This window comes from Pelodiscus sinensis, chromosome 1 (genome assembly GCF_052426305.1).
Source record: "Pelodiscus sinensis isolate ZL-2025 chromosome 1, ASM5242630v1, whole genome shotgun sequence".
In the NCBI taxonomy this organism is placed as follows: Eukaryota; Metazoa; Chordata; order Testudines; family Trionychidae; genus Pelodiscus; species Pelodiscus sinensis.
The window spans coordinates 42,817,771-42,830,928 of record NC_143052.1 but is presented as its reverse complement, the minus strand read 5'-3'; the positions used below and the strand labels follow the sequence as shown (position 1 = coordinate 42,830,928).

General features: G+C 40.7%; 1 protein-coding gene across 8 annotated transcripts in view; it reads right to left on the bottom strand.

The window, feature by feature from the left end:
- The window catches only part of LOC102456381 (V-type proton ATPase subunit S1), a 105,499-nt gene that overhangs the window by 20,643 nt on the left and 71,698 nt on the right, over window positions 1–13,158 (bottom strand). For all 8 annotated transcript variants that reach the window (XM_014573383.4, XM_006122587.5, XM_006122586.5 and 5 more), the window contains 2 exons: window positions 2,250–2,491; window positions 1,548–1,601 (listed from right to left, as the gene is read on the bottom strand). In XM_014573383.4, coding sequence (XP_014428869.2) covers window positions 1,548–1,601; window positions 2,250–2,491 — 296 coding nt within the window. The remainder of the gene's footprint in view (window positions 1–1,547; window positions 1,602–2,249; window positions 2,492–13,158) is intronic.

Below are 13,158 nucleotides of genomic sequence, written 5' to 3'. Positions count from 1 at the left end.
GCGATTAAAAGTGTGATTGTGATACTTTTTTAATCACAGTTGATTTTTTGACTTAATCACATGCATTAATTGCAACTAATCAACAGCTCTAATCAAAAAGAAAATATAGTGAAATCATTTGCGGGAAAGTAACTTTTCCCTCCCCATAAAGGACTTTCTTTTTCTCACAGTCTTTACAGGAAAAAAAGTTTTTAGGAGTGTGCTTGGAAATGAACCAGTCTCAGAATTCCATCAATTATAAAAGAAGAGAACCGGGTGCCATCATTCCTTAAAGGTGGTAAAGTATACTTTCCTTCTGTATGACGCATAGTGCTGTTTTAATCTTTGACTAAATAATTTCAACTGAGCCAGTTATTTGTGATCACAAATGATTACAGGTTGGACCCCCTGTTCTGGCACCCTCTGGACCTTAACTGTCCCAAATCAGAGAGTTTGCCAGACCAAGGGAAATCAGTGTTCCCCTGCTGGCTGTACCACTCCCAGGCTCTGACACAGGTTCTCCACCTGCTGTCCCAGGGTCTCCCAGGGTTCCCAGGGAGGATGGTGAGGCTTGGCAGCTGCCAGCCCGGCTGCTACAATATTCCCTGGGTTCCTGTCTGGGGACACCCAGCTGCTACTGGCCCTATTGTACCAGGGTTCCCCAGCTGGGGCCACCTGACCACCCTGCCCCACTGCAAGGGCCACCCCGCTGCTGCTGCTGTGGATTCAAGTCGCCAGCTTCCGCCAGCCCCGGCTTCCCACGCAGAGACTACCCAGTCACCCTGGGCCCTGCTGCCACTTTAGGATGACTGGCCAGGGCCAGCTGGCCATCGGCAGCCCCACTGCAACCAGGGATTCCCCGGCTGGGGCTGGGACTTACCAGTCACGTGGCCCAGCTGACGCTGGGGGTTCCCCAGCCAGGGAGGGGTTCCCCAGGCACCTTGCTCCAATAACACCGGGTCCTCCCCAGATGCCACTTGTCCCAGCCAAGGCTCCCCAGCCCCTGCATTGCTCCTGTCTCCAAGGCTCTTTGGCCCTGCTGGACCATGGATGTTGCCAGACCAGAGACTCCCCGATTTGGGAGGTTCAACCTGTATTACATTTAAATGTGCAACAGCAGGTACCCTCTCACAAGAACTGGACCATTAGACTATAAATTCCATTACTGACTCTTGTTTCATTTTGTAGAATGCTGAATACACTGATAGTGTTTACTGAATAATAAGACTGCAAGCATAGTGACGGAAACAGAACTACTTTATATATATAAGATTTACTTCTACATTTGTGTGCATCCTACACTATAACTATATCTATCAATCTTATTGGTTCATGATTCTTCTATACAATATAAAAAGAGTTGGCATAGAAACAAACACTGGTTAACATAATATTTTTGAAAGATATCAAGATAACTTTACAACTTACTACAACCTTATTCCAGAGCAGAAATAGTGAATTAAAAATGGCATTCACATTTGATTCTCTTCTGTTTTGTGTTTTAATTTACAGGTATATTACTCATACCTCAAGCAGAAAGGTTTTCTGGAAAAAACCCATAAGGATACCTTATTTCTAGGCTGTTGAGTCCATCTAGTAACCCAGTATAGTCCAATGACAACCTACGAGTAAAAACAATTAAATGTTACCATGTGTCAGTTTAAATTAGGGCATTGCAGCTTCTTAAAATCAAACTTAAATTTCCAAATTAATACATAAATACAACAAAATTAAACAGCAAAAAGATACAGTAAACTGGACAAAAATGACAAACATTTCTAACAGAAATGCTTCATCTCCTTCCAGCATGTGGTTCAAAGGAACAGAAAACAGAGAATGCATTGACAAGAGACCTTGTTCCATGAACATACTCACAGCGGGATTAATACCGGGTATTTGCACAGCTTCACTGTTGGGAAATCTTACAATGCAATTGCTGTTTCAGTAATGCAGAAAGAATACAACATTGAACAGAAGCTGAGAAACAGCAGCTCAGAGGCACTAGGGAAAGTAAAGGCATCTGTGCTAGCCAAAACTCATTTTAACTGTACTCTCATAATCAAATCAGGAAAAAGACAAAAAGGAAAACAGGCATAAACCCCCCCCCAAAATTAAAGAATTCCTGGGGTGTTGTCTCTGTCATTTTCCAACAAGTCAAGTTGGCCTACAGATACACAATTAAAGTAGTATTAGCCTGTTGAAATTGCACTATTTCTGATGAGCTGTTAGAATCACTTGCACTTTATGGTACTGAACTTTGTCCTACTCACGTTGTATTGGTGGCTGAACAAACAGATGAAGTGAAGTTCACCTTACGGGACACAAATGTTAAATTTGTCAAATCGACATGAATTGAATTGTTGGCTGTGAGGCTGAAATTACTGGCATAAAAAAGGATGCATGTGTTGGTCCCATTGGTCACATTCAGTGGAGGGTCTGGAACTGTCACTGTTGCTTCAACGGCCATTAGTTGTCGTCTGGACTCCAACACTACATCAGGTCTTGTGGGAACCTGGGATAATAGCACATTAATAATTAAATTACTAAACAAAAAGAAAATTGGGCCTGGAACACAACATTTCAGTTTGATATTATCAGTTGGAAGCCAGCTAAGGAGTGCAATCACTAATAGTTCTCTTACAGCTCGTCACCAAACTCATTTCATACAGACCATAGATCTTACTCTAGTTTCCAGTGGGCAGGTAGCCACATCACAAAACCAGTCCCACTAATAGTAGGTAGCAACCTTGTGTCAGGCTTGATGACAGAAGACTATATAGACATGGCACCTATCCTATCCTATCCTCACCTCTCCAGGTGGCTTTTTCAGGTCAGTGCAGAGGCACAGTGGCTGGGATTTGTGGAGACACTTGTTCCTTGACTGTCCATTGCTATACTAATGTGGGTAAAGATGCACTGCCGACTGAGAATGTGTCATTAATCCTAGTTTCATACTATTGAAAACCTTTAAAATAATGATAAAAATGATAAAGAGGTTCAATGGAAAAAGCCCAACATACTGAAAAAAAAAAAGAATGGCTACATCTTATGATCTCCACCAGCCAGGTGGAATAATATTGTTCCTAGTGGTATTTCTTAGGAGAATTATTTGATTTTTTAAAAATATGTTGTTATAAGTTCAGTCTTTTCTCTTATGAAAGGGCAGACAAATTTCAGTTAGCCAGGATGAAGTGCTGGGTTTTTCTATTTTGTCTTTGGCATGCTATTAGTTTAAAAATTGCTTAACATTTCTATATTTTTATGTTTAAAACAGGCTAGTGAATCAATGAGAATTAGGCTCCTCTGGTGTTTTCTGGAACAACAACTTGTAAAGTGTTCAGAGGGCCAAGATGTTGAAGTTTAAAAGTATATATGTTCACTGCACATGCATAGTAGTAGCTCCTTAATAAGAGGCACCCCAGGATTCCATGTGATAGATAATATCTTATAATAGCTGCGCCATAGGCAGCCTGGGTGAAATCCTAGCTCACTTAAGTCAACAGCAGAACTTCCACTGACATCAATGGGACCGTGACTTCATTCCTTGGTGTTAGGCAATCCACACGACATGACTGTGGCTGCAGACTATCGATGGCCAAATCTTGTTCTATTAATGTAAAGTTATTTTACAGCCCCTGCACATCAAGGAAGTGGTCTCTGTGCTAGTACCATATATGAAGGTACAAAGGAAAAACACAGGGGTAGGACAGAGACCACTATTTCCATGGTTCCATTAGCTGAAAGCCCTTCTCAAAGGAGTATCAAGGCCATTATTACAGCTTATTGATTGGACCGGGGGTTTCATTACAGACCTATACCCTATGTGGACTGACACCTCAGAGAATTTGGTCTCCCTAAATTACTACTTAGCTCCTGTATGAGGGCTTATTCCTTCACCCTTCCACTTCCCTGGTTCTCCTGTGAACAGAGAACAGCCATACTCAAATTCTAGAGATGCAAACAATTTGATATTTATTGGTGAAAGATGCAGTTAGCTCAGCACCAAGAGCAGGACCCTGTGTGTTGAACAGTTAGGAATTCTTACCCCCAGGTTTTTGTCCCGGCTCTGGGAAAAGAGTGGGGGTTGTTATCTTTCCTGCAAATCCTGACTTTTTTACTTTGAAACTTTTTGTTTATTTCTCTAGGACCAACTGCTAGCTCCTATCTCTTTATATGGTCTGTTAACTTTGCTTTTGACTCTAAACCCTGTTGTGCCAAATTATTTTAATGACACCCTACTTTAATCCACTATCCTTCAGCAGCCCTAGAACTTGAAAGGCAGCTTCCCATTTGCCTTTATTTCAAATCTCTTACCTGTAGGCTGCAGTGCCTCCTTTTCCTGGAAGGCACCCTGTCCCCATAGTCACAGACCTTCTTCCGCTACTCAAATACCCAGGAGAGTGTCTCTGCCCACATTCATCCTCTGGATCCACTAACACTACTTCCATTTCCCTTTTAATCTCAGGATGACCCCCCCCCCCCCCCCGCCTGAAATGGATCCTGATTCTTCCATATGCCTTTATCCTGGCTTGCCAGAACCCATAACTTCCATCATGAGAGTCCAACATAGTAACCCCTTCCAACCAGCTGTGCAGATTTGTGGGAGGGAGATTTACAGGCTGTTATTCATCAGTATGATGTGATGTATCTGAGAAATGGCACCAAGATATTGGAGGGCATATCTCTTCTCTCTCCCATTTCCCTTGTCTTTCTCGCGTGACCAGAGAACAGCAATACCTGAAGTCCAGAGATGCAAACAATTCTATATTTATTGGCGTTAGCTTCCAACAAGTAAGAATTCAGGATTTATTTGTTTTGAGGGGGTTTAATTTACCTTTTGTTTGCTTTTAATGTCTATAGTAATATTTTTAGGTATATCCTAACTAATCATTCTATTGAAATTTAACTAACCAGTTTTAACTTATTGTAATATAAGCAGTGTCTGAATGAATGAATGAATGCTTCCATTACATCCAGCTGGAATGGGAGAGAAACCCTGGATATGTCTATGTAAATACAGTTTGCTGTTGCTTTGCTTGGATGTGTTAGATATTCTGCTGACCGAGTGGTGTTTTGCTCATTGTAATCAACTTGGCTGGTATTGTGTCACAAATTGTGGCAATATTAATTGCAATGTCTGTAATTTTAGAGGGAATACCAAAAGAAGAAAACCTGGGCTTAACCTGGCACAAACTCTCAGTTTAAAGAATGAGAGTCTGGGTCTGTGGATATAAACATAGTTCACTCAGTTTGCTTAGGCCTGCTAAATATTCAGCTGTTAGAATAGTGTTTTGCCCATTGTAACCAATTTGGATATTGTGGGGTCACAAACTGTGTCAACACTAAATGCAGGAATTGTGAGATATGATTCTCAATGCTTGCAGTTAGTGTGGGAATGCAGAGAAATCAGACTGTTTAACTCAGTTCAAAAGGAGACAGACTGTCAGTGTAAAGAACCTCGGATGGACAAGGCTCCCTTGTGTAAAGGGTATGGACAAGAGCATGTGAATGGGACACTTACATTGCTGGACTTGAGAGCTTGAGAGGAAAAGGACATTGCCCAACCTATTTGAGCTGGGATGTTTACTCGTAGTTTTGGTTATGAACTTTTTTTGTGGTGGTTTCCCAAATTAATGCCACGTTACTTCCCTCCCCTTTTGTTAAAGGTTTCTTTTCTATATTCAGACTCTGTGCTTATAAGTGGAGAATCATTGCCTTCCAGAGACACCCAGGGATGTTGTGTGAATTTCCCAGGTTACTGGGTGGGTGCTCAAGCCAGTTATGTGTTGGATGGATGGAGAAGAGCTTCTAGATAGTGAACCCAGACCTTGCTGCTGCTGGCGCTATGTGGCACAAGAATTACAGTAATTTAATTATTTAACCAGTTATATTCCATCACCTTAACTGGTTTACATCCAGCAAAATTAATTATACAGCAAACAAAAACAATTTAAAAACCAAACAAAATCAATACAAATAAACAATACAAAGGAGGCATAATAACACAAAATAAAAATGTCACAACCCCAACTATGAATAAATGGGTCCTTGCCAAACAGAAAGCTATCAGCCTAAGTTTCCTTCAAATCATCTAGGTCCTGCTCTTTATCTGGAGGCAATAGGTTGGATCATCTTTCTAACAGCCCTAAATTGGCTTATTTTAACATAACTGGTTTGGAATAGGTCAGTACATTACTGTACATTTCCTATCTTATGGATGCCCTTGCTGCTTAGCCAAAATCCTTAGCTTAAGAACAACGCCTCAGACTACAGGTTGAACATCTTGAACCAGAGAATTTGCTGAATAACAGGAGGTCAATATTGTCTAGCAGTGTTACCAAAAGTTCCACTGCTCACTGGTCTCTTAGAAGATATTTATGGGTAAATTAGAGTTAAATAACAGCACAGAACTCTGAGAGCCAGGACTGGTGGCTGTAAACCAACTTTATGGGACTGCAGTAAACTTGGCCACACCCATGATAAGTGGACATCTGGCTAACTAAAATCATGCTGGAGCACAGATGATGCTGGACCAGAAAGTGCTGGACTAGAGAAGTTCAACCTGTATCATATAGAAATAAACTGTAATTTAATTCTTTGTTTTTATATCCCTGTAAAAATGCACCCAAATTCTTAAAGTATAGGCCATAACAGGCAGGCTGAAATATCTATATCCTAACAGCTCCCTTCAAAACAATTAATACGTAAAGTATACACTGGTGTGTTTAAACCCCAAACTGGCAAAGAAAGGGTTAAGGAGCCATCCTGGGCACAGGTGACTTCGCTCTGCTGCTTCTGAACTTAAAAGAGAGCCAGGTCAGCTCAGAAAGGGGCAGACAGGAGAAACCTATTTTGGGTGTCCCCTTTAAGAAGGATACAGCTGCAAAGAGAGGCTCTACTGGAGGAACTAACCTTTCCCTAGAACTAGGGAACTCTTCATTCCCATTTCTGGTGGATCATTTATGGGGCTTTTAATCACACCTTGGATAGGGAAAGTACATGGTAGGAAGTGGCCCCGGAAGGCACTCTGGAGTGTGTGCTATTGCTGCCTCTTGTATGCCCTTAGGTATGAGCCCCATGTATAGGGAGGGCCTGGGCTCCTCTACCACCTTTTGTGAAGAGAGCACAAGCCCCTTCAGAAATAAGGGGGAGGGAGACACAGTAAGGTCTGAGTCAAGAATGCAGTACCCACAGCAGTATGGAAGTGGGTTGAAGACACTTTCTTTTCAGACTACATATATGTTGTTGGACTTCTTTACTGTAAAGGGAATACTTAACTAGTGATATGGCGGAGGACTGAGTCACTACCCACCCAAAAATGGGGACTGCTACAGCATTGGAGTGATTGCTGGCAAGGGACATGGAATATAGAGTAGAGCTGGGACTCAGTGACCTAACCACTAGGAAGCATCAGTAAGCCTAGCCCCATTGTAATTTCTTTGTGCAGGGAGAGGATTATTTTGCTTAAAAGACACAAGCATAATGGGCTAAATTAAAAAGCTTTGCATAATATTAATCTAAATCATGTACTCAATTATATTAGATTCCCCCTCCCATCTTAATACAGAGTACTGGCTTTTAAAATGTAAAGTTGATCCTTTGTGAGCGGAGCAGCTATAGCCATGTTGCGGATGTTCCAGTTTGAAACAGAAATTGCTAGAGTCTGGCTTTCTTTGATGTCATCTTGTTTATTTAAAAGTATTCTAGGAACTCCTGCTCCTCTGAATGCAGGAAGACCCAAGAACAAAAGGAGCAGCTTCTTAGCTTACAGCCCCACCCCCACTCCTTGTTAGCCAACAAGGCCAAAAGCTCACTGGCTAGCTTTTTCTAACACCACACTGTCATTACCAGTCACTGCTTGGCTTTCTTACTTTTTGCTTCTCTCTCTCTCTCTCTCTCTCTCTCTCTCTCACACACACACACACACACACACACACACCCTCAGTGGGGCCCCTTCCTGCCTGCATAGGGATAGCTTCTGAACAGGCACTCTTTATCCTTGTTTTAGGTGGATGCCTCTTGAATGTTTCTTAAACTATCTTAAGTGAAGGGTGCATTAACCTACACACATCAGTTTGAATTAACTCAACCTATAACATTTCACCCAGGTCATAATAATATATTAACCCACATATTTTAAACACAGAAAATATCTCTAAAGAAGATAATTTTACAAAGGAAAATATTCAATGATAAAATAAAACTTTGAATCTCTCCCTAGGCCCTCCTCCCAAAATGTTATTATTTTATTTTTGTATTGAGAAAAAGATCAAAAGACTAAATTATGTTTTGTCTAATAACTGACTGCACATTATGGGGAATGGGCCCAGCATATCACCTAAAAGAGTTTTTCAAACCACTTTCTAATGAACAAAAACAAGACTATACGAGAAAATAACTAAGCTATGGGGATTAGATGAGTATGTTTGGAAAAAAATATAAATGATACATTTTCAGAAGACTAAAGCTTTATTTCCACTACTGCCAATACTTTAACAAGGAGGTCTCATAGAGATTTTTCCTTTTATCCTCTGAAAAAGTCCATATATCAAGGCTGCATTTGCCTGCAGAATCTATCCATTTGTTTCCCTATCTCATGTCCAAGAAAGGAGGCTACACCTTTAGTCTTTTCAATGCACTCTGCTGGAATGCTTTACATTTTGTTGCTGAAAATAGAGAAAGTATATTGATACTATAACACAGTATTCAACTGTTTGTGCTATTTAAAGGAGGGCACAAATAACTTTTACAGTAACCTGGAAGTACCCTGTCTCAGGAAAGATTTGAAAATACCTACTCTTAAGCAATATTTGTATGATTCCCAGGGATAAGTCATCTATCTGTGGCAGGCATGATTTAGCAGGACCAAAAGAGGGAACGAATTCCTTCAAAGGCAGGAGAATCAATCCAGCCCTTCCTTCAAGATGATGCTGGCATTTTAAACACAGGGTCCCTCCAGCACATCACTGCCTATTTCTATTTCAAACATGCATTTAGTGAGCCTTTGTTTTTTAATTTGATGATCTATAGTCTGCTGCAACAAACATTAATTTCTCTTCTTAGAACCATCCCACCCAACGTATACATATAATAAGAACTACACACAACAAATTTCCTTACTTGGAAATGCATGAAGTTTAAATTTCTTTAAGAGAATACAATATAGCCACCAGCTGTGTCTAGACTGGCCAGTTTTTCCACAAAAGCAATTGCTTTTGCGAAAAAACTTGCCAGATGTCTACACTGGCCGCTTGAATTTCCGCAAGAACACTGACGATCTCATGTAAGAAATCAGTGCATCTTGTGGAAATACTATGCTGCTCCCGTTCGGGCAAAAGTCCTTTTGCACAAAAGCTTTTGCGCAAAAGGACCAGTGTAGACAGCTCAGATTTGTTTTGCGCAAAAAAGCCCCGATCATGAAAATGGCAATCGGGGCTTTTTTGTGCAAAAGCACGTCTAGATTGGCATGGACGCTTTTCCGCAAAAAGTGCTTTTGCGGAAAAGCATCCGTGCCAATCTAGATGTTCTTTTCCGCAAATGCTTTTAACAGAAAACTTTTCCGTTAAAAGTATTTGCAGAAAATCATGCCAGTCTAGACATAGCCTCCATGTTCTAACTTTTTAAAGGGTATTATTATTTTTCTTACCCTTTGTCTTTCTAGTGGGTTTACAAATAACAGTTTTGATCTCAGATCTACAGTGAACAATCACTGTTGCTGAGAGAACAAGAGACCTAATGAAGGGGTGCACTTCACATTGTCTTAGATCAAAGTTGGGCTGACGTGGTAGGACTGAAAGTTAGAAAGGACCTAATTCTTCCCTTTGAGCCACACCGTTTGACTCCTAATTCAAAACAATCTGGGTAGTTTTGTTTTGTGACCAAATGAAAAAGCTTCGATTGCCAGTGTTTTGACCCACTGACATTCCTCTCTCTTTCTGAATGGAGCAGATCCTTGGATGAACGTAACTGGTATTTTTCCGATGGTGCTCCCAAAGCAGTGTGGTTCATAGAGCTGGTGCAGTGGGATCCTGGTCTACGCTCCTAAGCACTGTGGTGCGACAAATAACAAATACTCAGAACAGAGATTTGGGGCCAAAGTGCTATTACACATATTGTGCATGTGCAAGAGAATATGACAGAATGGAAACTGGTTATAATAAATGCAATGAAGAAGTACAAAAATAGTGGGGAAAATATCTGTATATGATTCCAGGATAGTCATTATGTGTGTCACTTTGAAGCCAAGAATGTCTGAGTCAGTGAGGAGCAATGGAAACCAGCAGGGTGGAGGAGTCTTTTGATTCAGAGTATCAGCAGGTTGAATCGTTACTGGGATTCACAGTCTATTTCCATCCAGTTTTTAAAGTTCTCAGCCCTGTGACTTTACAAATTACATCTGTACCGTTTATAGCTGCAGTAAGTTCTATCTAACGCCATGCCGAGAGCCCTAGAGAACTCTGATCTCAGAGATAGCCAATTTCTACCCTTACTCAACTACTAATTTCCATGGAGCAGTTTCTTTTGGTTAGCTGAGGGAGACTGCACTGATCAAAGATTACCTGGTTCAGCCGCAACACTCATGCAACACAGGCTTTCAGCTACTAGTAGGATAAAAAATGAACACAGCGTTGTAACAGGATGAAAATTTTCCATTGTAGCTAAGGATCGGGAGCTTGGGGGTATTTGTCCAAAAGGCAATACTACTTTTTCTTCCCCAAAGAGAAGTTTCTCCATATTCTTTTTTATTTGGTTGTTTTATGACCCACATAACAATGGCAATAAGGAAAGGTCCTGGTGGCATACAAACGAGTATGACACTCATGAAGAAATGGCTTATAAAGTCAGCAATATACTGGCCCCTTTCATTGTGCATCATCTGGATGAGATTCTGGCTGCCCCTGTAACTAAGCTGCCCTGCCATATCCCCAGAACTTCTGCACAAGTGCTGACCAGAATTTCAATGGGAAATGTAGTTCCTGCTCCCTCCCCCAGCAGCACGCACTATGATACTCTATTTATTCATTAATTTATTTAACTATTTGGCACCCAGAAATTATTTAATTGTAATAGTATATAAGACTGAGATTTCTCAAAGCTGAAGATGGGATTTAGCCCTATAAAGTTTCCATATAAATTAACAACACTTGAAAATCTCAACCTGAGATCAGTTAGTCTGTACAGGTTATAAAAAAGGGGTACTGTGGATCTGAGAACATATGCATCCTAGATGATCTGCACTCATATGTGTTCTCAGACCCACAGTTGCTGCCAGAATCCAATCTCTTCAAATGGGGATAGAAATATTCTCTTTTCCTTCTGAACTAACCCTCTGGAATATAGGCGGCATTAGGATTAGCAAAAATGCTATTTCGTGAGAGGACAGGCTAGGGAGAAACATGTACTTCATGCGGATTTAGGTCACTTTAGAAATTTAGGCTTTAGAAAAATCAATGTGAAAATGTATTGAACAATTTGATTAAGCTGTTTCAACTGTGGGGCCAAGCCTCAGTTCTTACTCAGACAACATTTCCAGTGGCTTTAATGGGTGCTTTGCCTTAGTGAAAACTGCAAATTATGGCTCTAATTGCCATTGTGTGAGAAATAAACAATCCTCTCACAATTATACTGTACTGATGTTTTCTGTGTCCACAGAAGTAATGACTAGAAAGCCAGTTCTGAATTAGACAATCAGAAAGAAGTCCCTAGTTAAACCCCCACATAATTAGATCTTCTATATGACTTATGGATAGTTTAAATACTGACAATACTTGGCACAAATCACCAGTCACCAGAATACAGTGGTGTATAGGAATTCACTGACACGTGGCATTTCGATGAGCGCAAAGATCCTCAGAAGAGGACAAATTGTGCCAAAGAACGAATGAATAAACTCGTGCTTCACTCAGCAGTCTGTGTGGATCTGTGACCCAGCTATACATTGTAGGGCAGTGGACTTGAGTGCGTTCACCAGAAGGAGAGAGAATTGAAGTAGCAATCCTATTTACAAGTGCACAGCAGGAAATGAATTTTCAAAATAGGATTTAGTTTCACTTGCTGAAATTGAAACGAGCACTTTAGCTCCTCACACAGATTAAACGAAACTTTCAGAAAATGTACTGCTTCTGAGAGTATACTTCTTGCATTTGTTGTTGCTTTCAGCACAGTTGGTAAAAAATCATTAGAAGCTTCCTCGCTAGCATTGTGAAGTGAATCACATTTATTTTACATCTGTGTAAAGCAGGTGTAATAACTGCAATTGCAATGAATTCATGTCACTTCACCTTGTAGACTCTCAGGATGAGGCTCTTCTACCTTTTTTCCCATCCCTACCTGCCACTCTCATCACACTCTATCCCCTGTTCTTCCCTTTTGAGTTAAGACAAGTCACTCAAGGCAGAAAAATCTGTTCTTCTTAAGTAGCTATCCTGGATGTGTAAGAATGAAAAAGGTGTGTGAGTACACCTGCAAAGAAGCAGGGAAGAATATGGACCTAGCATTCTCTTAATCACTAAAGAAGAGGCCTTGCTAATGCTTGCATCAAGCCTCCAATAAAACACGGGCCTGCTGACATTACCATACTTCCAGTCCCCCACTTGTTACCCTAGTCTCAAACACACACACTCTCATCAACAAATAACATGGTTCGGGGTTCGTCAGCATCTATTGTGCTTCCATGTCCTACTGACTCTCACATTATTAAGGCTAGAATTTTGACTTTAACATCTTAAGTTTCTTCAGCTATACATAGTTGAAACAACACAGGGATGTGAAGCAATGCCTATAAAGCACTCTGAGATCTTCAGATGGAAAAATACAAGTAACAATATGGTGGCCGGTTAGTGACCAATGTGAAATGACTTTGGAGTGTCATCTCAACTTCTCTACAGTTTGATGTATACCTCACAGAAACTTCATGGGTACAAGGTTTCACCCCAGCAGATCTTTTTGCTGACTGGAACCTATGATATATCTTTTCAGTACCTCACAAAGAGCTGCAGAATTCCCCTCAATTTTTGAAGAAAAATTATGACGTTTTCTGTTATTTTCTTCCTACAGTATTCAGTTTTGCAAAGAAGGCTTAAACCTCAGTCATCCTATACAGTTTAGCCACCAGTTTATTATATCAAAGGTTTGCAACTGACTATAATGCAACCAGGATAGAACCCTCAAAATAAAAAG